The sequence below is a fragment of the Molothrus aeneus genome, chromosome 27, assembly GCF_037042795.1.
Source record: "Molothrus aeneus isolate 106 chromosome 27, BPBGC_Maene_1.0, whole genome shotgun sequence".
NCBI lineage: Eukaryota > Metazoa > Chordata > Aves > Passeriformes > Icteridae > Molothrus > Molothrus aeneus.
Window position 1 is genome coordinate 2,852,669 of NC_089672.1, and position 22,931 is coordinate 2,875,599.

Here is a 22,931-nt window from a genome sequence, read left to right on the forward strand (position 1 = left end):
CGGGGCGCGCCCATTCAGCGCCGCGCTCGCCCCGCGCATGCGCAGTCCCGCGGGTTGGCCGGGGCGGGGGGGCGCGAGGCGGCAGCACGGCCTGAAGGGAGTGGGAGGGGAGATGATCCGGGGGATCAGGTTCGAGGCCCGAGCCCGCTTCTTGCTGCCGCCGCGGTTGGGCGGTGGCAGCAGGAGCCAGGTGCTGTCTGTCTGTCTATCTGTCTGTCTGTCTGTCTATCTGTCTGTCTGTCTGTTTGAGGCAGCGGGGGTGGAGTTTTGTCAAAACCGAAGAACCCTGCCGCTGCGGTGGTTGTGGGGTGGCTGGTGCTCGGTGTGTCAGAGCACTGAGGCACAGTGGTTCACAGAATCACAGAATTGCTTGGGTGGAAGGGACCTCTGCAGATCACTCAGTCCAACCCCTGGCTCCACCTGGAGCAGATGACACAGGAACGTGTCCCTCCAGAGAGGGAAATTTCACATCCTCCCTGGGCAGCTGTTCCAGTCCTTGGCCACCCTTAATGTAAAGAAGTTCTTCCTCATGTTGAGGGGTTCGTCTTGTGTTTTAACTTGTGCCCATTACTCCTCATCCTGTCACTGGGCACCACTGAGCAATGGCACCATCCTCTGCACACCACTTAGAGTGATATATTTATATTCTCTCAGCCCTCTCTTCTCTGGGCTAACCAGGCCCAGCTCCAGCAGTCTCTCCTCCTCACAGAGATGCTTCAGACTCATGATCTTTGTGGCCTCCGCTGAATTCTCTCCTCTAGCCCCTTATCTTTCTTGTACTGATGAGTCCAGAAGAGACTCCACCAGCTAAAGCTACCTCCCACCAAAGGCCTGAGGCAAGGAGTACTTTTAGGGCTAGCCGTGCTGCAGGAGTAGCCAGACCCTCTTTTATCTCTTTATTGAAAAGCAGCGCAGCCCCCAGGGCTCGTCTCATTCCTCCGCGCCGCCAGGGGGCGCTCTGCCACCCCCTCACCGCTCCCGCCTCGGCGCGCGCATGCGCGGTGATTCAAACGCGATGGCGGCTGCGGCGGCTCTGGGCTGAGGGGGAGCGACCCCCGCCCAGCCTCTCGCCCGCCCGCCCGCCGCTGCCTCGGCGCGATGTCCTCGGAGGCCGGCGGCACGGCGGCGGCCGGACAAACGCCTAAAGCTAAGCGGAGAGGTAGCGTGGGGTGAGGGCGGACCCGCGCTGGCTGAGGCGGGAGCCTGGCCCGGCCCGGCCGAGGGGGGACCCGACCTAAGCCGGGGACGGCCCGCGGTGGGCCCGGCTGAGCTCTCTTTGCTCTCTTTCAGGAGGAAGAATCGTTCAGTCTCGCTACCTGCAGTTCGATAAGAAACACAGCAAGAAGGCGCCGAAACAGCCAAGCTCAGGCGTCGCTCAGCGAAAGGCAGAAAAGGTGTGAGGAGCTGCTTGGACGTGTGGGGCTGCTTGGACGTGTGACAGTGAGGACAAAAAAACCCAAACAAACAAAAACAAAACCCAAAACAAAACGAGGGGAAAAGCGCCTCTACTGGGGTTATGAAGGAGTTGTGCAGTGCTGCCAGGTGGGAGCTTGGGACTGTACTGGATGACTTGCAAAGCAGCACGGTGCCCTGGGATTTAGTTGTGTACTGTCAGCATTTAAGTTGAAGGTAAGATATTGCTGATTATGTTCTGTCTTAGCTGTTTTCTTTATTTTCAGGATGCTTCCTCAAGTTCCTCTTCATCAAATAGTTCTCTGCCGTCGTCTAGAACTATAGCAGGATCAGTTGTCTCTCAGATTCATGAAGCTTCTGCTAGTAAGTTTTACTAGTGTTTAAAAGTTATTCTTATGTATTTTCAACCTATGAAATTCTTAACAACTCTAAGGTATTGATATTTTATGTTAATTGCATTGCTGATAGTTATTATTTGTATACATAGGAAATTAAGAAGCTTGATGTGGGACTAAGACAAATCAGGTCCTGGCTCTGGAACTGAGTGATTGGGTCTTTCCTGCCTTCAGCACAAGGCTTTGAATGGTTCTTTTCCTATTCCCTCACCATTACTCTGCTTTTTTATTTCATCTTTCTGTTAAACCAAATGGTAGTGACTGAAAATCTATGTCTGCAAAATCGTCCATTTTTATTTCTTTTGTTATTACCAATGGTTCCTGTCTGGTATTACTGATAGTCCTTGGTTGTCTCCACAGATATCCAGTTATTGAGACCAATTATTCCCTAGTTTTCTGTGAACTGGAACCTCAAAGGGTCTCACTTTATGGGGTCATTAGAGAGTGAGCTTTAGCCATAATAATTTTCCATTCTGGCTGCAATTCCTGTTGGTAACTTTCTTAGGAAATTCAAGAAAAATAAGTTTTTAAGGCTGTTCGTTAGAAAACAGGTGCTCATTGGACATTGCTGGCAAGAGAGAGTGTTTCTGATCAGCTCCAAAGGAGCCTTGTCCAGGTGCAGTTCATCCAGGCCAAGGCCTAAGGGCATTTCTCAGGTCCTCGTGGGGTGTGAGGGGAGGGATGTGCCCAGATCAGCTTCCCTGAGCCTCTACAGCCTGGAATTGTGAATTGTGCTGAGCCTCATGCTCCTAGTTCTGCTTCTCCTGGTCTGATAACAGCTTCTTTCTGCAGGAGTGGACCTCAGCTCATTGAATCAGGCTGGTTTTGAGAAGGGTGACTTGCAGTCCACTTTGTTAGATGAAGGGAAAATGAAACTACCAGACCTTGATATTTCTGATATTAATGGTAAATTTCCATTCATATGCCATTTCTGGGTTGTTTTTTTTTTTATTTTTAATGTATGTACTGAAACTTGGGGATAAGAAATCGTTGTATTCTTGTCTATTGACAAAAGGATTTCAAGCAGAGGTACCAATACCTTTGGAGTTTAAATTAACCTTTTGATTAGTGGTATCTTCTGGGTGCTCTGTTTTTATTTAAAGTCAAAAAGTAAATAATTAAGTCAAAGATAAGGAATAAAGTTCTCTTGAGTCTTTGTTCCTGTAACAGGTGGGTGTCAGCCCTTCTGCAAAGTGGATCACATTTGTTTGTCACTTAAAGCTGAATGATCACATCTGCTCATGAGTATAGCAGAGCCAGAAACAGAGCACAGATCTTTCTTACTGCTGCACACAAGAATTTTGAGATTATCTCTGCCTTTAAAGAACCTGGTGGTCTGTTGACCCACCCTATAGACCTCACAGAAGAGCAGCACACTGACTTTGTTGTTGTGATTCAGATAAAAGTGACCCCAAGAAGAGTTCTTACTCAGAATCTGCTTCAGATGAGGATTCAGAGACAAAGAAAATAAGTGGAGAGACTGATGAGGTGAGTCTCACTGCTTACATTGGTAAGGATCTTTATTTTGAAATGAAGATTTGATCTTTAATCTGAATTGCAGCTGAGGTCCTGGGAGGATCTAAAGCCCCCTTGCAGAAGTCAGTGCTGGCAGTGTTTGGTGTGTTGATCACACAGACACCTGGACACTGACCAGAGCTTTCCTTCCTTACTTGGGATAAAAAATCTGTTCCCATTATTGCATCTCCTCAGGTGGATTCTTCTTGCATTCCTGCCCATACTCTTTAATTATATCACATTATCTTTCAGTATCTCCTGGCATTTTTGTTCTGAGAACAAACACTGATTCAGTCTAATAAAAAGGGCCTTATTTGTGGATCTCATTCAGTGTAGCACTGGAACTTCAAAATCTCTACCAGAATTATGAAAATCTGCTGAAAATATTACAAAATGTGGTGGAACAAAGAGATTTATTTAATTAACATGAGTGTTAAAAAACCAAAGTTTTATCATTGAGCTGCCTGTTGGCAGTGATGATTCCAGGCATGAATTGGACTATTAGTAATTAATTTGGTAATTAATTTGACCACTGATAAAACAATTGTTTAAATACCAGACTTGATGTAATATATTCTTTTCTTTTCTGAAGGAAACTGATTCTTCTGATCTGCTGGCAGAGCTGGAATCTGAGACACTACTTTTAACTTTCCTAAGAATAAAGGTGAGAGTTGGTCCAACATTTGGTGTCTCAGATAGAACTTGATATTGAGGAATTGTTTAATTTCTTAAATGCTTCCTGACCTGCAAAAGTTGGATTTTTGTGACTGTATATGTTTATCATTTGTAAAAACAGAAGACTTGCTGTGACAACTCCTAGGGTGGATTCAGTGCCAGTTTATTAAGCTAATGCTGGTTCTTAGGAATTAAGGGGGGGGCAGAATTTTTGGGGAAGAATGTGAGTCTGTCTGGAGTTGAGGGTTGTGGCAGTGACTTTGTTCCCTCAGTGCTCTGTGTGTGTATTTTCCTTTACAAAAAGAAGCAGGGGTGGGGCAGGAGTCTTAAGAGGGTCTTTAACTCTGATTTTCTGTGCTTACTGTGTGAGGTCTCCTCTTCATTAATTGAAACTCTTTGCTCTGGTCTGAGGCTTGGATTTCTTTTTCAGAATATGTTAATTGCTCAGATGTAGCATTGCTTTAATTTGGAATATTTTTGGGATGTAATAGACAGAAAAAAGGGTTGCCCAGATGGAGGAAAAAGCAGAAAAAAACTTGTTAATGATGTGTGAAGAAAAGAGGAAACAACAGGAGAAGCTGTTGGAGCTGAAACGTGAAATTCTGCTGGAGGAGAGAGAGCAGAAGCTCAGTGAAACATTAGACAAACAGGTGAGTTTTAATTAATGCTTCTCTGATAGCTACACAAACTTTATGAAGTACACAAATTTTATGAAGTAGTCCTTGATCCAGGGGAGATTTGTCTGTTTCTGTGGCCTGCAGGGTTACAATTTCATAATCTTCAAGGAAATAAATATCTCCTTCTTGTTGAGATCTGCAGCACCTTTGTCCCTGTTGAGTTCCCTGGGGGACAGGCAGGAAGGAGAAGCTGCAGCTCCTGGGCAAGGGCAGAGATTGCAGAGGCTGCCAGGGCAGGGTTGGGTGATGCCCAGGAGGTGAAAGTACCCAAAACCACAGAGCATTGCACACTTGGGCAGCTCCAGTTGTGGTCAGGGCTGAGATGCCACCCCTAAAGAGAAGTGAACTTGATTTGCCTTGTTTGGATGTGCTAGCCACAAGTAGTTCTGGCCTAATTGTAAGAAGACAGGTTTCTAATGAATAATTAATGTTTGAATAAGGAATTTTCAAAATGAATCTCGCTGCTTTTTAACAAATATGCATTGAAAAAATCAAACAAGGCTTTTGGAGGACACACTTGGTAATTGCAGTCAGAGGATCTGCTATCAAATCAGATATCAGATGTGTTGCCAATCTCTCTGAGCTACAGAAACAAGGGAACTGGTCCTGAGGACAGAGAGGAAAACACAATGAACAGTTTGATAGGATTATTGCACCACAGACAGAATTCCTGTGTCAATAAGCATTTCAGAGTGGCATTTGGTTTGAGCATAGTATTTTTTGCAGTGAGCCAGGTGTGTATTACAGAGGTGCTTCTGGAGAGGTGTTGTTCAGTGTGTCTCTTGCAGATTGAAGTGCTGGCTCCCCTCGTTGCTGTGTGTGAGCAGTTTACAGAGCAATACAAAACCTTTGCAGCTTCCCTGGATGCTACAAGACATGAATTGCCCATAAAGAACATTCACATAGAAGGAGATAAGCAAACCTACCTTGGTATGAAAATTTCATTTCTCAAATTTGCTGTCAGTTGCAGTGGGTTTATGCTAAAAAAAAAATAAAATCCTCACATTGTTACTGCTACATCTGCCCCTGCCTGGAGAAACTGTGTGTGCTCTGAGAGCCTGTGTGGGCACTGGGCTGCAGCAGTGATCACATGTGCTGTGTGTAATCCTTACCTCTGTGTAACCACTTAACTACACAGATTTTATCTTCCAGCAGAGGAGAAATGAATGTTTTAAGTTAGCTCAGTCTTCACTACACCTTCTTGAGCAGGTTTCTGTGTATTTTAACTGTGTTCATGGCATTCCTCCCCGTTTCTTTTTCCTAAGTTGTAGGAATGCTCTGATCTTTCTTGTTTCTGTGTTTGAGGGACAGACTCACCTGGGCAGACTTGCTCATGTTTCTTGCAGAACTGGAGCTTAAATATTATTGTGTGCTGTCTTGAATCAGAGAATATTTAATCAATCAGTGCATGCATTTTGTATTGAAGTCTGGACAAAAAGTTACATTTTTGAACTGCTGGTCTGCAAAAAACAAGATTCTTAATTCATTTACAGTAGTCTTGCCCTTTAAGACAAATGAAAAACGTTTATTGAAGAACTTAGAATTCTTGTGAGAAAACTAGAAAGGAATAGGTGCATTTTTTGTTATGAATGTTGAAGGAAATAGCTGAATAAATTTCATAGGGGGGGTACATGTCAACAGCAATACATGAAACTGGCCAGGGAACTTTGGGTGTCTAAAACTTGTTTTTCCTCTTACATTTCTGTTAAAAACCTTTGAGATACTCTAAATGAGAGCTTGATGAGTAATTTTAATAGCCTGCTGCTGCTGCTAGTCACAACAGTGAAAAATAATTTGGCTTTCACAGTTTCATGGTGCTTTTGTGAAAGCTGAACAATATTTTTTTGTAATCTAGTTCACCTGTCTCTAGGTTACTCCAGCTGTTAATATCTTGTATTAACTGCTTCATTTTCAGTAATACCTTTAACTTCTCATGTTCCAGATGAACTGGAAAAGCAATTAAGGATCACACAGGAGCTTCTGACAGAAGTTATGCCAGACCACTCAGAGGATGGTGCAAAAGCACTTGGTGCACTGAAAGAGCTTCAAGAAGTGTCTCAGCAACTGAGTAAAGGGCTTCAAAGGTATCACAACAATTGGGTGGAAAGATTTGTTGACTGAAGATTTGGAGGAGAATCTATATCCCTTGCCAGAATATATCCAGAGCTCAGGCTGGAGGAGGGTTATCTGAGGTAGCACTAAGTGTAATTCTCTTTGTAGCACTCATATTTCTGTCCCTGCCCTGCCTGCAGTCACAGGAGGGTTTTTGAGGGTGAGCCACCTCAGTGTGCCATTCTCTGCCACTTCAGCTGAGAATTTCACTGAGCAAGAACAGACTTGGCAAGTTTAGGTACGTAGGAGTGGAGAAAGGAGACAGAAAAGTGAGCTGCAGACTGTCCTAAATAACACCCCTGCAAATGTGTCATCCTTGAGGAGGCACAAGGAGCACAGAGAAGGGTTTTCTCCTCAACTGTTGTGATAACAAATACAAAGCATCCCTGGGAGGGTGAGGAAGAGATAAAGCATGACTATTGTCCTTCCCTTCCTTCATTGCCCCAGAAGAGATTAGAGTTCAAATCTTTGAAGATTAATAGACCATTAAGCCACTCAACTGCCTCATCTCTCCTCCTAGTTCTTACTTTGGAGAAGAAAATTCACATTTTACATTTGTTTTCTTCTGGTGGGTCCATAATAGGAGAAAGATGCAGATATCCAGGCATGCAGTCTTTGGGCTGAAGCAGAATCATTGTCCTTCAGAGTCACTGATTTAGCTTCATGTGTTCCAGGAGCTTCTCAGATGTGCAGAACCTGTCCTTTGAAGCCAGTAAAGAAGTTTCTCTGCATAACCAATACTTGTGTGAAGAGAAGCATGGAGTAGATGCTGTGAAACGCTGGTATTTCAACTGACTTTCTGTAGTGTTGTACTACTGGGTAGGTACTAACTCAAAGCCAGCAGCCTCCTCATCCTTTGACTGCTGCTGTGGACATCCAACTTGCCCAGTTTTCAGTGAAGCCAGCAGCAGGGCTGCTCACTGATACAGGAATTGGAGGGTGCTTCTGCAGCCTGTCCCACAGGGAGACATCGCTGCTTGCTTTCAATGGGGATTTCTGTGACAGGTTTGCCATCCCTTTCTGCCCTGACACAACTGAAAGGTAAATGATAAAACGTGTTATTCCTGCCAAATCTGACCTGTGTGGTAATTACAGCCTGAGCATTGGTTGCTCACTGAACAACTTCTGCAGGAACTCTGATTTGTCCCAAATTTCTGGATGTGCTGGGTGGGTATAAAGCACTTGCTTGGAAGGAGCCTGGTCACTTTAAACAAGTGAGAAGTTTTGGTAACTTCTCACTTCTTCTTCATTGCCTAATTGCCTTGTAAATAAATTATTGAAATTACAAATGCTTTTGTATAAACCTGACTCCTCTTTAAGGATTTTATTGTTTTTAATAATAAAGACTATTCTCCACTGCTCTATCAGTAGCCTTCAAGTTTGAGTATGTTCACTGATCTCCTGCAGCAGCTTCTGTTTCCCTCTGGCCCTACTAAGGGCTCATACTGCACATTTCCAGTGCTGCACTTGCACACACCAATGTCCCAGTGTCCCATGAGCACCCCAAGTGCTGAGGCCACAGGATTGGGAATGGGGAGAGAAACCACAAACCTGCTCACTGAGTGCATGTGCTGTGCTAGGAACACCCAAGCCACATCTGCCATGTTTCTTCAACATAATTTCCTTCACATTTTTCTCTGGAAGACTTGTTGTAACCTGTACTTTTTAACCTGTGGAACCCCATTCTGTGATGATTTTTCACATTTCTAGCTTAAGCTGTGTCTATAAGGCTTATCCTAAGATACCTGCAGTATTATCCTTGCACTCCTTCAGCTGCAGTTCAGGTACTACTAAAGGTCTAACTAGATTCTTTCCTCCTTTTATTAAAAACCAGGAGTAAATTAAGTAACTGGATCAGTCAATGTGCCACACCCATAAAGCAAATTGTTCAGACCTTCCTTGCCTACAATCTCAGTGTCATTTTTTTAGCAGCAGCTTCTCTGTGAACCAGTGTTATTTCAGGATATCCATCTGGTATTTCTTTCTTTTTCCTCACGCTCTGCACCTGGCAGTTCCCCTGTGTGGCTGCAATCCAGCACAGCAGCAGTGTGGGTGGTGCAGCTGCATCAAGCTCTGGGGCAGGAGCCATGAGCTGCATCCATGAATTTGGCCACTGGATGGAGAACTTTGCCCAGCAAAGTCAGCTTGGCTGGGAATGTTTGGGCTGGTTGGTTTTGGTGGATGGAGATGTGGGTAGAAAGGATCCAACATGATGAAACTGGTTTGGATTATTGCTGAGCTGTGTGTCCTCACACCTTTAACCTCTTTATGATCAGTGTGTCAACTCTGAGACTGAAAGTTGGGTCTTCTTAAAAGAGAGGAGGGATGAAATTAAAATCAATATTGTAGTAATATTAGTAGTAAAATTAAATAATAGTATAATAATAGTATAATAATAGTATAATAATAATATTATAATAATATAATATAATAATAGTATAATAATATAATAAATATAATAAAATAATAGTATAATAATATAATAATACTAAATATTAGTAGTAAAACCAATATTTATCTTGATTATAATATCTCAGCACAGGCATATCAGAATGTCTTTCATAGGGTTCCTTAATGGTACACCTCACTGATTGTCTGAAAAAGTACTTTTCTTATAAGAAATACTTAAATTTAAACCCATCCTTGGCAGTCAAGTGACTTTCTACCCTTGAGACACTACTGGATGTGTATACCTGTCACCACAGGACACGAAATAACACGGCACACACACACTCTGCTGTTCTTAAGGTGAAAAAGGAGTAGTTTATTTTCAGATTCGAACATTTATAGATTTCTAAAAGTGACAGTGCCACCTCTCCAATGACACCAAACCAACAGTCCATCAAATTTCTCTTTTCCCGTAAAAGAACGCAAAACAATAAATTATTTACAGAAAGTTCGTTACAATAATGCAAACATCAGAAGGCTTAGAAAATTTAAAATAAAAACCAAGGCGACATCTACCTACACCCAAACGTTCCTTAAGCACCAGGCATTGATGCAGATTTTCCCCGTGCAGGGCACACAGGCATCATCAATGCAGATTTTCCCTGTGCAGGGCACACAGGCATCATCAATGCAGATTTTCCCCGTGCAGGGCACACAGGCATCAATGCAGATTTTCCCCGTGCAGGGCACACAGGCATCAATAATGCAGATTTTCCCTGTGCAGGGCACACAGGCATCATCAATGCAGATTTTCCCTGTGCAGGGCACACAGGCATCATCAATGCAGATTTTCCCCGTGCAGGGCACACAGGCATCAATGCAGATTTTCCCCGTGCAGGGCACACAGGCATCAATAATGCAGATTTTCCCTGTGCAGGGCACACAGGGATCATCAATGCAGATTTTCCCTGTGCAGGGCACACAGGCATCAATGCAGATTTTCCCCGTGCAGGGCACACAGGCATCATCAATGCAGATTTTCCCTGTGCAGGGCACACAGGCATCATCAATGCAGATTTTCCCTGTGCAGGGCACACAGGCATCAATGCAGATTTTCCCTGTGCAGGGCACACAGGTTTCATCAATGCAGATTTTCCCTGTGCAGGGCACACAGGCATCATCAATGCAGATTTTCCCTGTGCAGGGCACACAGGTTTCATCAATGCAGATTTTCCCTGTGCAGGGCACACAGGCATCATCAATGCAGATTTTCCCTGTGCAGGGCACACAGGCATCATCAATGCAGATTTTCCCTATGCAGGGCACACAGGCATCATCAATGCAGATTTTCCCTGTGCAGGGCACACAGGCATCACCAATGCAGATTTTCCCCGTGCAGGGCACACAGGCATCATCAATGCAGATTTTCCCCGTGCAGGGCAGTGGAATGTTGCTGTTCTGCCCCGGGGAGGTGCTTGCTGTGAGCACAATTCAAGGCTGTAAATCTTGGGGGGTTCAGCCCCGCCGCCGCTGCAGGCGGCACTCGCTGCACTCCTCATCCTCCCACGAGGCAAAGGGGAGTCCTGGGGCTGGAGCCAAACTGCTGCTCCACAGCAATTCTGTGCCCGGGGACGTGCGCTCATTGTTTCAGAAGGATCTGAGGCATTCATTTCAGCATTCTGGCCCTTCTTGAAACGGAGCACTTGTGTAATTCTTTGTACGAATGGTACAACAAGTGTTAGCTAAAGCAGCTCGGCCTCTCCAGGAAAGGCTTTTAAACTACTTTGAACTGAGACTTTTTCTTCCTGATTTTCACCGATGTTGTTTGTAAGTGGTCCTGGTTTGGCTCTTTGCAGAAGTGTTTTAGGCTCCTGCACCTTGAAATACTGCAGAATATTCACAGAATTGGCTGCTGTCATTTAGCACTGTACAAACAACAGCAAAGAACTGCAGAATCACTGGAGCAGGAGCTAAACAGATGTGACACCACTTATTTTGTATTTTCCACTTATTTTCTGACAATGTCACATGCTCTAAATCGGTTGGAATCCTAAACAAATTAAGGGCTCTTTTTATTCAGGTTATGTGTCTTTTTTTCCCCTGTGGAATTAATGATGTTCTCCTTACTGTAACATCTATCAGTGGAGATTTAATTTTGTTTTGTTTGAACTTGTGCAGTACTTATTACCTATTTATTCATCTTTTAGGCTAGAAGTTCTTGACCAGTTGTTAACATTCCTGTATTAAGGTGCTTTTTGGGGGGAAGGGATTTTTTTTTTTCCCCTCCAAAAACTGAAAGCAGTTGTGAATTGAGCCAGGTGGGTGAGAGCCTGGGAGGAAGGGGTAGCAAGAAATGGAAGTATTTGTCCTTTGCAACATTCTTGGTTGTTTAAGAAGAGATTTTAGGCTGGATTTGCCCTGCAGCTTGCCCTGCCTGGGTGCTGGTGTGTCTGGGGGAGCTGTGGCCACATTCTGTGCCAGCCCCTGACCACCAGCTCAGGAGGGCTGAGTCAAGGCATTTTTTGCTGTAATTCCTGTGCTCCCTGCAATGGGGGCTCTGGGGTGAAGGTAATGCAGGATCCCTCCTGCCTGGGGTGCTCTGGGGTGGAGCTGCAGCTCTGGAAATCCCCAAGGTTCCTTTGTCCCCTCCCCACACCCCAAACCCTCAACTCTTTGTTCACATGAGCCGCAAAGGGAGCTGAGCTTGTGCTCATCAACAGCAAAGCAGCTCACGACCCCAGCAGATGTTTTTGCATTTTAGGCTAATGAGAACTTATTGGATTACTGCAGTCTTCCCTGCCTCGGAGTAAATACCACTTTGTTGGAGATCCGGAAATTCATCCTGAATATGATAAACAAACTGCTGGCTGGGCTGGGATTGCCAGGACATGAAAAGAGTTCCAGAGGGGCAGAAGATCTAACAGCTCTGAAATGCACCACTGAGCCACACCAATTAAGAGCATTTCCAGTGATTATGTGAGCATTCCTGCTCAACTCACAGAAATTATTTTAGGTTGTTTCTTCCGCTGCATTTGTGTGTGGTCTGTACAGCCAGCACGAGGTTTGCAGAGTGGGCTCAAATGCCTCTGATCGGTTTCTTTTTAAAATATTTCTGTGATAATGTATGGGCAAAATCTGAGTTTCCTGCTCATTCAAGATCTTTAGTTTTCTATGTTATGGTCGCCCCATCAGATATAACTAATTTTTTTAATTTATAAAGACAATGTATGCTTGGAGATGGCCTGTAGGATATAAAATTCCTTAATCCCTTTGTTTAATATCTCTTGCATATGGGAGCTGGCTCTGCTGTTCAGTCAGACTATACACAAATTGTATTTCACCAGTCATGTAGGAGCTGAGAAGAGAATTGGGAAATTATTTCTGACTAAACATCTGAATGACAGCCCCTTCTGATAAGCACAGTGCTCTTCCTTCTAAATCATTCAAAATCCTCCATTTGAATGCTTTCCTAGTACTATTTTAGTCACTTTTTCAGGAATTAAAATGTTATATTACTGTGAAAGATCAGACTCTCTTGCTCTAGAGATGAATAATAACCATTTTTGACAGAACTATTTAATAATTATGTTCTCAATATCATTATCCTGTTATATGCTACTTAGATCACAGTCTCAGTTGAAAAATGCTCTTTAATTATCCTTTCCTCATAATTTTTGTTTGTATTCCTGGGGGGCAGGATCAGTCTGGTTTCTGCCACCCTGTCTGGACTGATGTTAAACCATTTTCCTCAGTGCTGGGAGGTGCAGGAGTGTGGCAAAGCCTGGGACACTTTGCAGTTATCAGTTTCTGCTTTTGCTATCTCTGTTTGTCTGTCAGAGAAAAATGAAGGGAGAACAAAACTCAGAGTTAAAGAAGAGGTGTGGCTTTTTTACCATGAATATAATGCTGTAAAAATTAACTAAGGCCTTGTTCTTGTCTGGTGCTGTGTAATGACAGAGGTGAATGTTTTTCCACTGGGAAAAGGGGAGAAATGATTCTGGAAATTGATGGCTTTTTTATTTTTCATCCACCTTCTACTGAAATCTAGTGTATGCAGGACTTAACACAAAGCTCAATGATTAATAGCCTTGGGTTTAGTACAGTATCTTTTATGCACAATTTACATGCATTAAAATCTTTAAGCAAGTGAAAATTACCTTTTCTACCTTTGAATCTGGTCTTCTGAGTGACAAGTGAGTGGCACCACTCATGCTGAGGCAGTCAGCAAGGGCTAATTATTGATGGCTTGGTGCTACCCCTTGTATCCTGTGAGTTGTCTGACTGAGTTCAATCTGGCAATTGAGGTGAGAGGGAAAAGCAGAAGGATTCCCAGCTGTCAGTGGCAGTACTTGGAAATTATTATTATTTTTTTTCCTTGACAAATCCCTGTCTGATAATTTTCACATTGCACAGGTTTTTTATGAGGTATCTGGGACATGGGGGAGGATTCCTTCTCCTGCAGGGCGATGATGAGAAGCGATCAGGGTGTGAATTTCGGTCCAGTCAGAACCAATACAGATGGATTCACACCTCGTTCCCTAAACCCCTGTCCCTCCCTCACCTTTCTGCCACCAGCAGGGCCAACACCAATCCCCCACATGCTCCCAAGTGCCTGAGATTCCTGAGACTTTATGAGGAGCAGAATTACGTTTTCTGTAAACGAAATAAAAATCTGAGCTATGCACAGAGCAAGCGGGTGGGTGAATATGGCCCATAGATGTGACTGATGAATAGTTTTTATACATGAGCAGTTCTTACAGAACTTCCTTTTAACTCCTAACCATTACCAGATGTGGGTTGCAGGCGGCTGCTGGAATTCCAACACCTGTTGCATCACACTGAATGGGATTCATTTTGGCAAGCACAGAAAATTCCATTTCAGTAAGTAAATAGTTTGAAATTATATCTAAAGCCTCCTTTTTTTTTTTTTTCAGACCAAGTTGATTCCAGCCTTATTTACAGGATTGCACATACCTTCATAATTAGAAGATGGTTTGCAGTCTTCAGAGGCTGTAATTGCCTGAGATTTCTTGTAGTCAGTAAATATCAAATGGAAAATCTTCAATTTAGGAGAAATCTCTCCTTTAAAAGAATGAGCAATTCAAAAGGGCTGTATTCCACATAAGGGTGATTTCTCTCTGTGCTTTTTGAGATGTACACATGCACATTTGTGTGTTACTCTGGAGGTGATGGAGCTCTCTTTTAGAATTGCACTTTGCTGCCTGCATCAATCCATTGCTGAATCCTGTTGCTTGTTCAAAGTCCTTACCCAGGGCTTCTTCAAAGCTCTTTCCTGTGCTTGGCAGGATGGGTGTTTAGTGGCATTTTGTGGGGTTTTTGGTACATTCCCCATAGATCTCATGTACAAGTCTGTAATGAGCCATTTATGCTTTGCTCTAGAAAGATATGGATTGAGTGTAGAGGTAATTCATGAATTAGTATTTTTGAAAACATGATACTCTTCTAGCCCTAACATACCTGATCTCTGCCATGCCATGGGAACAGCAAAGGTCCTTTATTTTCATTTTGCCTCCTTTAATCTTTAAACAAAGGATCCCAACATGCCCTGAAGTGTCACCCTGAGGAGAAGCTGGCTCAGTAAGGCTGCTCTGCAGGCAGGGGTCTGTGTTTGTAGCTGAGAATAGGAAGAAACTGGAAAACAATTTAGAGTTACCAGATATTTTCTTTGCTTGTTTCGGTTTGTCTCCAAAAAAAATCCCCAAACAAACAAACAAAACCTAAACCATTCCACTGTAATGTACATTCTAATAAGTTCTTTCTCTTAGTTCCTAGCTCATTATTTCCTTGGGAAGTGACCCCTGTCCTTCTAGAGTCTCATCTTGTCTAATTTGTCAAAAAAGGTTTGTTCTTTTTCTAGGTTTGTTTTGCCTCTCCACAGAAATGAGACAGTGCTGGTTTAGGATAGATTTAAGTAGAAAAATGTAGCCACATCTCACAGTGTTAGCCATTATTAAAGATAATCTGAATTTATCAAAAAGCTGAGTTAGTGACTTTACTTTTAAGAGAAGACATCAAAATGAGCCTCAGTTTCACACAAGATAAAAATCTAAGCACTATTTGTGTGTGTAAGCCAGGTGTATTGGGGGAAAAATACGATTCAAACTACATTGAGGGTTTTCATTTATTGCTGGTGCAAGAATTCCCCTCTGGTGTGCCTGGGATTTCTCCGGCAGGGATCAGAGGAATCATTCCTGGATATCTCTGTGTAGAGGGAGATGGCATTTGTTCTGTCACCTCCGCTCGCTGCTGTCGCCTTGGGTTTGCTTTTCCCGGTTTGTGCGAGCTCTGCTCTTGGGCTGCAGCTCTTCCTCAGGCTGCTGCAGTGAGGGCTCCCTCTCCTGTCCCAAGCCCTGGAACCTCGGGACAGAGGGATGGAGAGGGACAGATTAGGGCCTAGGGAGCGAGGAGGATGGAGGAGCATCCGTGCTGGAATTTGGGTGGGAAAGCAGCTCCAGGGCAGAACTCCACGGAGCTCTGAGCGCACAGAGCTCAGTTACGGGGACCGGACCGCGCCGGGGCTGCCGTGCCCCGGTCCTGCTCCACGGGACCTCGGCTTTCTCAGCTCTCCCATCTGCGGGGCTCCGGAGGAAGGCGAGGAGCCCGAGCAGCGCTGCCGGGGCCGCTGGGGCTCGGCAGAGCCGGGCGGGGGCGCGGAGCGGCCGGGCCGGGCTGGGCGCACCTGGGGCCGGGCGGGGCGCGGCCCCCTCCCCTCGCCCCGTCCCCGGTGGCGCTGTCAGGAGCGGGCGGGGGGAGCCGCAGACAAAGAAGCCGGGGCCGGAGCCGAGCGGGCACCGGGGCCAGGAGGGGGCGGCCCGGGGGCGGGGACGCGGCGGGGGCGGCGGCCAGAGGCACCGGGGAGCGGAGCCCGGGCGCGGGGCGGCGGAGCCTCGGGCTGCGCTCGCCGGGAACAAAAGGCTCCAGCTGCCCGCGCACGGCGCCGTGGCCCGGGCTCCCGGCACCATGTCCGGCTGCGAGCCCCGCCGCGCCCCGGCACTGCTGCTGCTCCTGCTCCTGCTCGTCCTCTGCAGCCTGAGCGCTGCCCAGCCCCGCCAGCGCCAGTAAGTACCCGGGACCCCGCGGCAGCATCCCCGGGCAGGGCGGCGGGGGGAGAAGCGGCTCTGCCCGGTCACGACCGCGGAACAAAGCCCGCGGAGCGGCCGGAGGGGTCGCGGATGGAGCGCGGCGGTCCCCGGCTCTCCCCCGCTGTCCCCGGTGTCCCCAGCGGTGCCGGAGCGCGGGGAGAGGGAACCGGGAGGAGGAGAAAGCTCCCGTGCGGTACCTGCGTGCAGCTGCTCCCGGAGCGGAGCTTTTATCTGCCAGCAGTTATTTAAGGAATCCGCCTGCTGCGGTGCTGGGGGTGGTTGAAGGTAGCGCTGGGCGCTCCTGAGAAGCGTGTGAAGATTTTCTTTTTCTTTTTTTTTTTTTGTTGTTGTTGTTTTTTGTGGGAAAGATCAGCCGGGCAGAAAGTCAGAGAACTTTCCCCGCACTATTAGGAACTGAATCCGCAGCCCTTTCCCAGCATGTTTAGGTTAATTTTGATTAAGGTTTGCTTTGTTCTTTATCCCTGGCTTATTATAGCCCGGCAGCATCGTGAATAGCTGCATTAACTGAGTGCCATGGAGAACTTATGCTCACTTGCTTACTAGAAAATATTTCACGTCCTGCCAAGTTTTGGTGTAACCTGACAGAGCTGTTAGTTAAAAGTGCTTAAAGGATCTGTCGAGTCCCTGTCGAGTTAACTCTTTGATTGCCAAATTCAATATTTAATTTTCAAATGCCACCTATTAGGCTATTTAAATAGTTGTATCAAGGGACTGATACTTCAGAAGGAGTTTCAGCAATTCGGAACAATGTGAGTACATGTGCTTCACATATGGCACTGCAGTGCTGGGCTCATGACAGTTTAAATCTGATCATTTCATCCTGAATGCAGCTGGTACTCTTTCTCCCTCTGCTGTCTCTCTTACCCAAGATTTCAGGCTCAGTAGTAACTTTTGATTGTTATTTATTGCCATTCTGATGAATTTTCAAACGTGGCAGCCATAAGGTTTTGAATCTGCAAGTACCCCGTGCAATTTAACTCAAATGCCACAAAGTTCTGAACTTCCTTTGGGGGTAATGGGATCTCCATGGCAATGAGGCCTGCTGAGAGAGGAACATGGGCTTGGAATTTGATAAAAGATTACTTGGGGGCTGTAAAACACCATCATCCTCATCCCAAAGTGATAATTAATCATGAGCTAAAGCAACCTGACTCGCGGGACTGTAGAAAGGCATGGGCTGAGAAATTTGGCTTGAAAAGGCATCTGAGGAATTGCCTCTTGTTTAAAAAAAAATCCTTTTGGGTAGGGAAAAAACCCCAGAAAGGTGTGTCATGAAGAGAATATAAATGTGTTGCTTCCAGCCCAGTGCATCAAAGAGCTCAGAGCCTGCAATGCTTTTAGCTGACAAGTTCATGGCACGGTGCCATTCAGAGAGGAGTGGTGTGGATTCCATTCAGAAACTCTCACATTGCAGCATCTATGGGAGGTCGTTTTGGGTGGCTTTAAAGCTCTCTGTGTGCCTCCTAAAATAATGCCTTTTGTAAACTTGCAGGATCCAATTGTTTGAACAAGAATGTGGTGGTAGAGCTGGGAATTCGAGCTCGGTTTTGTAGCTGCAGTTTCTGGGTTGCTTCTGTGGAAACTGCAAGGTCAGGTGTGTTACATGCCTTGAGCCTGACAATTAGAAAGCTCCAAAAATCACCTCTGAGTCCCTTCATTTCTCCTATATAAAGCTGAACTATGAAAATGGAGCCATATGATTGAGTTAAAAATATTAAAGTTGTTTCAAAGAAAGCATTGGCTATGAAGCTCTATGAGATGTTCAGGTACCTCCTTATTCCTTCATGAACTTTAACTCTTTTATGATTAGCTGGTTGGGCATTTAGTTTGTTACATATAGTAGACAAATAAATGGGGTCTCATTCATTTATTCACTTGAACATTAATTTATTCATTTATTCACTTTAATATGAATTTATTTTTATAGATGCAATAAACATGGATATATTACTGGTTTTATTTAAATCCTAAGGATTTGTAGCCACTTAGGCTCTGTTTGTTCATTTATACAATTAGATACAGGCTTAGATAATTATACATTTGATTATATTTATACATTAGATACAGGCTTAGATAATTATACATTAAATTACCTCATAATTTAATTAATTAGATACAGGCTTAGATAATTATGCATTAAATTATATTTATACATTAGATACAGGCTTAGACTGCTGGTGACAAAAAATGTGACCCTACAGGGGCAAATACATCACAGAGTATTTGTTCTTTTCCTTTTCCACACAAGAAGTGTCTCCCAAATGAAGCCATTCCTTGTGGCTGTGTCTTGACTGACCACTTCCAATTGTGCTCCTCAGGGGTTATTTGATTGCAGCACCTTCTGTTTTCCGCTCTGGGGTGGAGGAAGCCATAAGTGTGACCATCTTCAACTCTGCCAAGGAGACCACGGTGCAGATCCAGCTGGTGGTCAAGGGGGAGACGGTGTCCCGGAGCCATGGGACAGTCCTGGGTGAGCTTTGAGCGCTGACTGATGAGCTGAGGGGCTGGGGGAGCACCTTGGTATCTCCTAAAGAGTTGCTTTAGGTGATAATGGCATCAAACAAATCGATTTGCTGCTGCTGCTGCACCTTCTCAGTTGATTGTGGTAATGTGGTTTTGATCTCAAACACTTTGATAACTTTGGAACCCCAAGATATACAGAGACCCAGGATAACTGATATTTTAGAGTTTTACAGTGATTTTACTGCCTTTTGATGCCTGAATATTTATAAGTTTATTTTTAAGAAAAATAAAAAATCTACATCATCATCATCAATTTCTTCTCTCCAAAATGAGTGCTGGGAGCACAATCCCCATCTTCAGTACTGGGTGTTGCTGAGACAGGTGGTGATGTTTGTGTAGCTGGATAAATCTTTAAAATCCAAGCCAGATACCCCTGTCCTGTGAGTAAAATCAATGTGATCTGATGATATCCAGTTATCCATGATATCTGAGTGAATTTACAGTGCTGAAAGTGAAGTGCAGTAGCCCTGTGGTACCACAGTGTGGTCAAGGCAATCAGGCTCTTTAACCCTCATGTTTTAACTCTTCTCTATGTTAAAACTGGGAGTTTTATGAAAGCCATTCCACTTCTTGGAACAGATTGTCTCTGATTGTGTCCTCCCCTTGATGTCTTTGAAAGTGGCTGACAATTGCAAAGCAATTCATGTGTCAGTGATGCTGACACACGTGGGCAGCAAATGCTCCAGAGAACTCCTAGGTATGGCTGGATCCAGCAATCCAAACAGATCCCTGGAGTGTTTGTTTTGAGAATTGTTGAAGTCCCAAAAGAGGCCAGGTCCTTTTTAGAGCAAAACAATTCAGGAGGCACAAACAGGCTGCCCTGAGCTCAGCCTTGGGGGTGCTCTCCAATCACAGAGCACTTTGCAATTTAACTTGGGCAAAAGTTGTGAATAAATGTGGAGCAGGTTTATTTTGGAGAGCTCTTCTGGGTCTGACTTACTCACCCTGCAGACAGTGCAGGAAAATTATTTCAGGTAAAATCACAGCAAAGGGATAGTGCAGGGAGCAGCTCTGTGAATGGGGTCTTCCTTCACTCAGCTGAAAACATCTAAATTCTTGGTGTCTTACCTTGAGAATAACTCCTGCTCTCTCTCTCATATTTTAGATAAAGGAACAATTAAGCTGAAGGTGAGTATCAATAATTTTAAGATGTTTTTGGTGAACACGTAAGGGATTTCCCTCAGCCACACCAAGCATTGGTGGCACAAATAAATGTCATGTTCTGGGAACACCTGAGGAGGACACTGCCTTCACCAGAGGAAAGGTGGAGAGTGAAAACAACAAAGCTCAACCCATCACAGTTCACCTTTACACCACTAAAGAAAATCAGTGGCTCATGGCTCCTCATAAATTTATGTGTTGGGTTTGTTTTATAAGAATGGCAGAATTCTGTGTGGGAGTTAGGACTTCAGATGTTGGCAAAACGGAGCTGGACTAGAAGAACAAGCCCTTAAAAGTGTTGGGTTTCTTAACTTAGGACTTAATTTGGGCTTGTCATCTTTGGGAGATTAAAGGGGGGTGGTGGAACAAAATATCCAATTATGTGCATCTGGAATGGTATCAGGTTTTTTATTTTGTCACTTTTAATCTGAAGTAATTTTGAAGTGCTTATTTCTCTGAGCAGCTGGTTGAACATGTACATGCATGCACTTTTTGTTCTGGGGACTTTTTTGTGTTGCTCCTTGGGGTTTCTCCCCCTGTTGGGTTGGTTTCCCTGTGTAATACAGCTGCATGTGTAGATCATGGATCAACCATCACTCTGCTTGAGTGATAAAGGGCAGAAGAGAATTTCCTGCCATGGTTTCAGCATGAATTTACCTCCTTTGTAGTTTATATATTGTAGAAAACCTATTATGGCCTTAATTTTCCTTTCACTACTAACACAGATTGACACCAAAGCATAGCAGGTGCCTCTTCTTGCTCTCCTCAGTGTCAACTGCATTCCCCAAAAGCTCAGAGGTTTTTCTGTGTGTTCCTCACCTCCTGGTGCCTTTTTAGGTGCCTTCAGGGCTTCGTGGACAAGCACACCTGAAGGTTTGGGGCAACAGGCACCTGGCAGAGGAAGGGCACATTTTCCACAACTACACCACAGTCACCATCGACAGCAAGGGCTCCTCAGTGTTCATCCAGACTGACAAACCTGTCTACAAACCCAAGCAGAAAGGTAAAATCATCTTGGATAACTTGCCAGATGCCAGGGCTGCTTTCAAGGGGAGCTTTAGGATGAGCTCTTCTGTTCAGTCTCAGCTCTGGTGACTGATAAATTCCCTCTTTTCCTTTTCCAGTGCTGATAAATCTCTTCATGGTGACTTCTGACCTGAGGCCAGTCAACGACAGGGTAAAGAAATCTGTTTTCTTTCACACTGTGCAATATGAGGGGATACTTGGTAGCCTGCATTCTGTTCAAATATTTGAGAATTATTTAAGTCCCAAAAGGTCCTTTTTAGAGCAAAACAATTCAGCAGGCACAGGCCGCCCCGTGCTGGATGCTCAGCCTTGGGGGTGCTCTCCAATACACTTATGCAGGAACAGAATTGGATTTTTAAGCTGTTTGGGCATAACTTGTGACAGCTTGTTTTATTTGTAATTCAGCTTTTTTCACTTGGTCCTATTCCTGTTGGAGGTGAATACAAACTTCTGGAGTGCTGGCAAATAGGAGGCAGCTCTGCCAGAGCAGAGACATGAATTTTTCAGAGACTTGCACCTCATTTAGGTAGTGCACAGATATGTAAATTGTCCCTTTTCCGGATAGATCTCTGAATTAAATCTGTGTTTCTCAGGCTACTCTTAACAAAGATGTTCAAACTCTGTCACTTCGGGTCTCACACTTCGCTTATGTTGACTCAACACTCATCACAAAAAGCAGAAAAGTTGTTTCATAAAGACTTTTATTTTCTTTTTTCTTTCAGATTGAAGCTTATGTGGTGGTGAGTATCTTTGTGCCCTTCTAGCACCTGTCCTGTAGAGGTACAAGGTTTGTGTAGCACTTAAAGGAACAAATTTCTGCTTTTCCTGTCCATTATGGCCATTCCCACCCCTAACTAACGCAATTTTCTTTCCCTGTGTCTCTATCTGATCTCTGTGCCTTTGCTTTTTGCCATCACCAGCAAATATCCTGGTTTTCTACTGCAGTTTCAGAAATTCATTCCCATTTTTCAGCCTGAGAAGAACTGGCCTGATTCACTGGGATTTATAACTGTGACAGCCCCATTTCTTCTCCCTTCTGTTCGCTCCAGTCCTTCCTGTGCTGGGCTGGCAGAGCAGGGCCACCCTCATCTCTGCTCCCAAACAGAGGTGGTGGAGAGCAGAAATTCATGGAAAGGAAAGGGTTCTCCTGTCCTCTTCCTAATGAGGTGAAAGAGTGGTTCCCTCTGTGTTTAGGGTTTGTTTTTTTTTTGTTCTTGTTTTATTGGGGTTTTTGGGGTTTTTTTGGTTGGTTGTTTTTTGGGGTTTTTTTTGGTTTTTTTTGTATTTTTTTGTTTGGTTTGGTTTTTTTGGGTTGTTTTTTTTGTTTTGTTTTTAATGTGTTTACCTCTCAGAAAGGAGAAGGATTTAATCTTGTTGAAGATTTAATGCTGACAAAACCGGCAGGATTCATTTCACCTGGGTTTTTTTCATCCAAAATTTGTCTTTCTGCTTGTACAGCTCCCTTTAAGAATGGGGTCAGTTCATCCCATCCAGGACTGGTGTTTTAAGGCAGGGGAAAAATTTGCTTGACAGCTTTTATTTGTGTGCATTGCTTACAGGAGCAGAGCTCCTAAATAACCCCAGAAAGCAAATACCCCTGCTGTAAGGTATTTCTGGGACATTTTTGACAGGCTTTGGTTACCTTTGAGCTGTCAGTGAAGTGTGTGTATCACAAAAGGAAGTTCCTTGTTGCAAACTGAGTTAAATACACGAGTGATGCTCATTTCTCACCCCTAATCCTCCCTGCAGGATCCCCGGGGGTCTCGGATGATAGAATGGAATAACTTGAAGCCATTTTGTTGTGGTAAGTTCCAGATTATTTATTTTTTTCCCCTCTGTGTGCTGTGATTTGCCTTTGCTTCTGCTTCCACTGAGTGCTGTTCAGTGAGGCTTGGAAGGGGCTGGAGAGTGACAGAGTTCAG

General features: G+C 44.5%; 2 protein-coding genes across 2 annotated transcripts in view; both read left to right on the plus strand.

Annotated features, from left to right (window-relative positions):
- Nucleotides 1–1,062: 1,062 nt before the first annotated feature.
- On the plus strand, nucleotides 1,063–8,151 carry HAUS8 (HAUS augmin like complex subunit 8). Its single transcript, XM_066566309.1, has 10 exons — nucleotides 1,063–1,159; nucleotides 1,291–1,394; nucleotides 1,680–1,776; nucleotides 2,601–2,714; nucleotides 3,208–3,296; nucleotides 3,916–3,987; nucleotides 4,490–4,648; nucleotides 5,464–5,605; nucleotides 6,618–6,759; nucleotides 7,462–8,151. Exons 1-10 carry the CDS (start codon nucleotides 1,099–1,101, stop codon nucleotides 7,580–7,582), a joined length of 1,101 nt encoding a protein of 366 aa, XP_066422406.1. The 5' UTR covers nucleotides 1,063–1,098; the 3' UTR covers nucleotides 7,583–8,151.
- Nucleotides 8,152–16,156: 8,005 nt separating this feature from the next.
- Nucleotides 16,157–22,931, plus strand: part of CPAMD8 (C3 and PZP like alpha-2-macroglobulin domain containing 8) — a 61,926-nt gene continuing 55,151 nt past the window's right edge. The window contains exons 1-7 of the mRNA XM_066566254.1: nucleotides 16,157–16,254; nucleotides 18,618–18,769; nucleotides 19,928–19,950; nucleotides 20,821–20,986; nucleotides 21,108–21,160; nucleotides 21,732–21,749; nucleotides 22,759–22,813. Of these exons, the coding sequence (XP_066422351.1) occupies nucleotides 16,157–16,254; nucleotides 18,618–18,769; nucleotides 19,928–19,950; nucleotides 20,821–20,986; nucleotides 21,108–21,160; nucleotides 21,732–21,749; nucleotides 22,759–22,813 (565 nt within the window). The remainder of the gene's footprint in view (nucleotides 16,255–18,617; nucleotides 18,770–19,927; nucleotides 19,951–20,820; nucleotides 20,987–21,107; nucleotides 21,161–21,731; nucleotides 21,750–22,758; nucleotides 22,814–22,931) is intronic.

Coding starts and splice junctions, on each gene's coding strand:
- HAUS8 (XM_066566309.1), top strand. CDS start 1,099: ATGTCCTCGGAGGCCGGCGGCACGGCGGCGGCCGGACAAACGCCTAAA. Junction 1,395..1,679: donor CTCAGCGAAAGGCAGAAAAG/GTGTGAGGAGCT, acceptor CTTTATTTTCAG/GATGCTTCCTCAAGTTCCTC. Junction 5,606..6,617: donor AGATAAGCAAACCTACCTTG/GTATGAAAATTT, acceptor CTCATGTTCCAG/ATGAACTGGAAAAGCAATTA.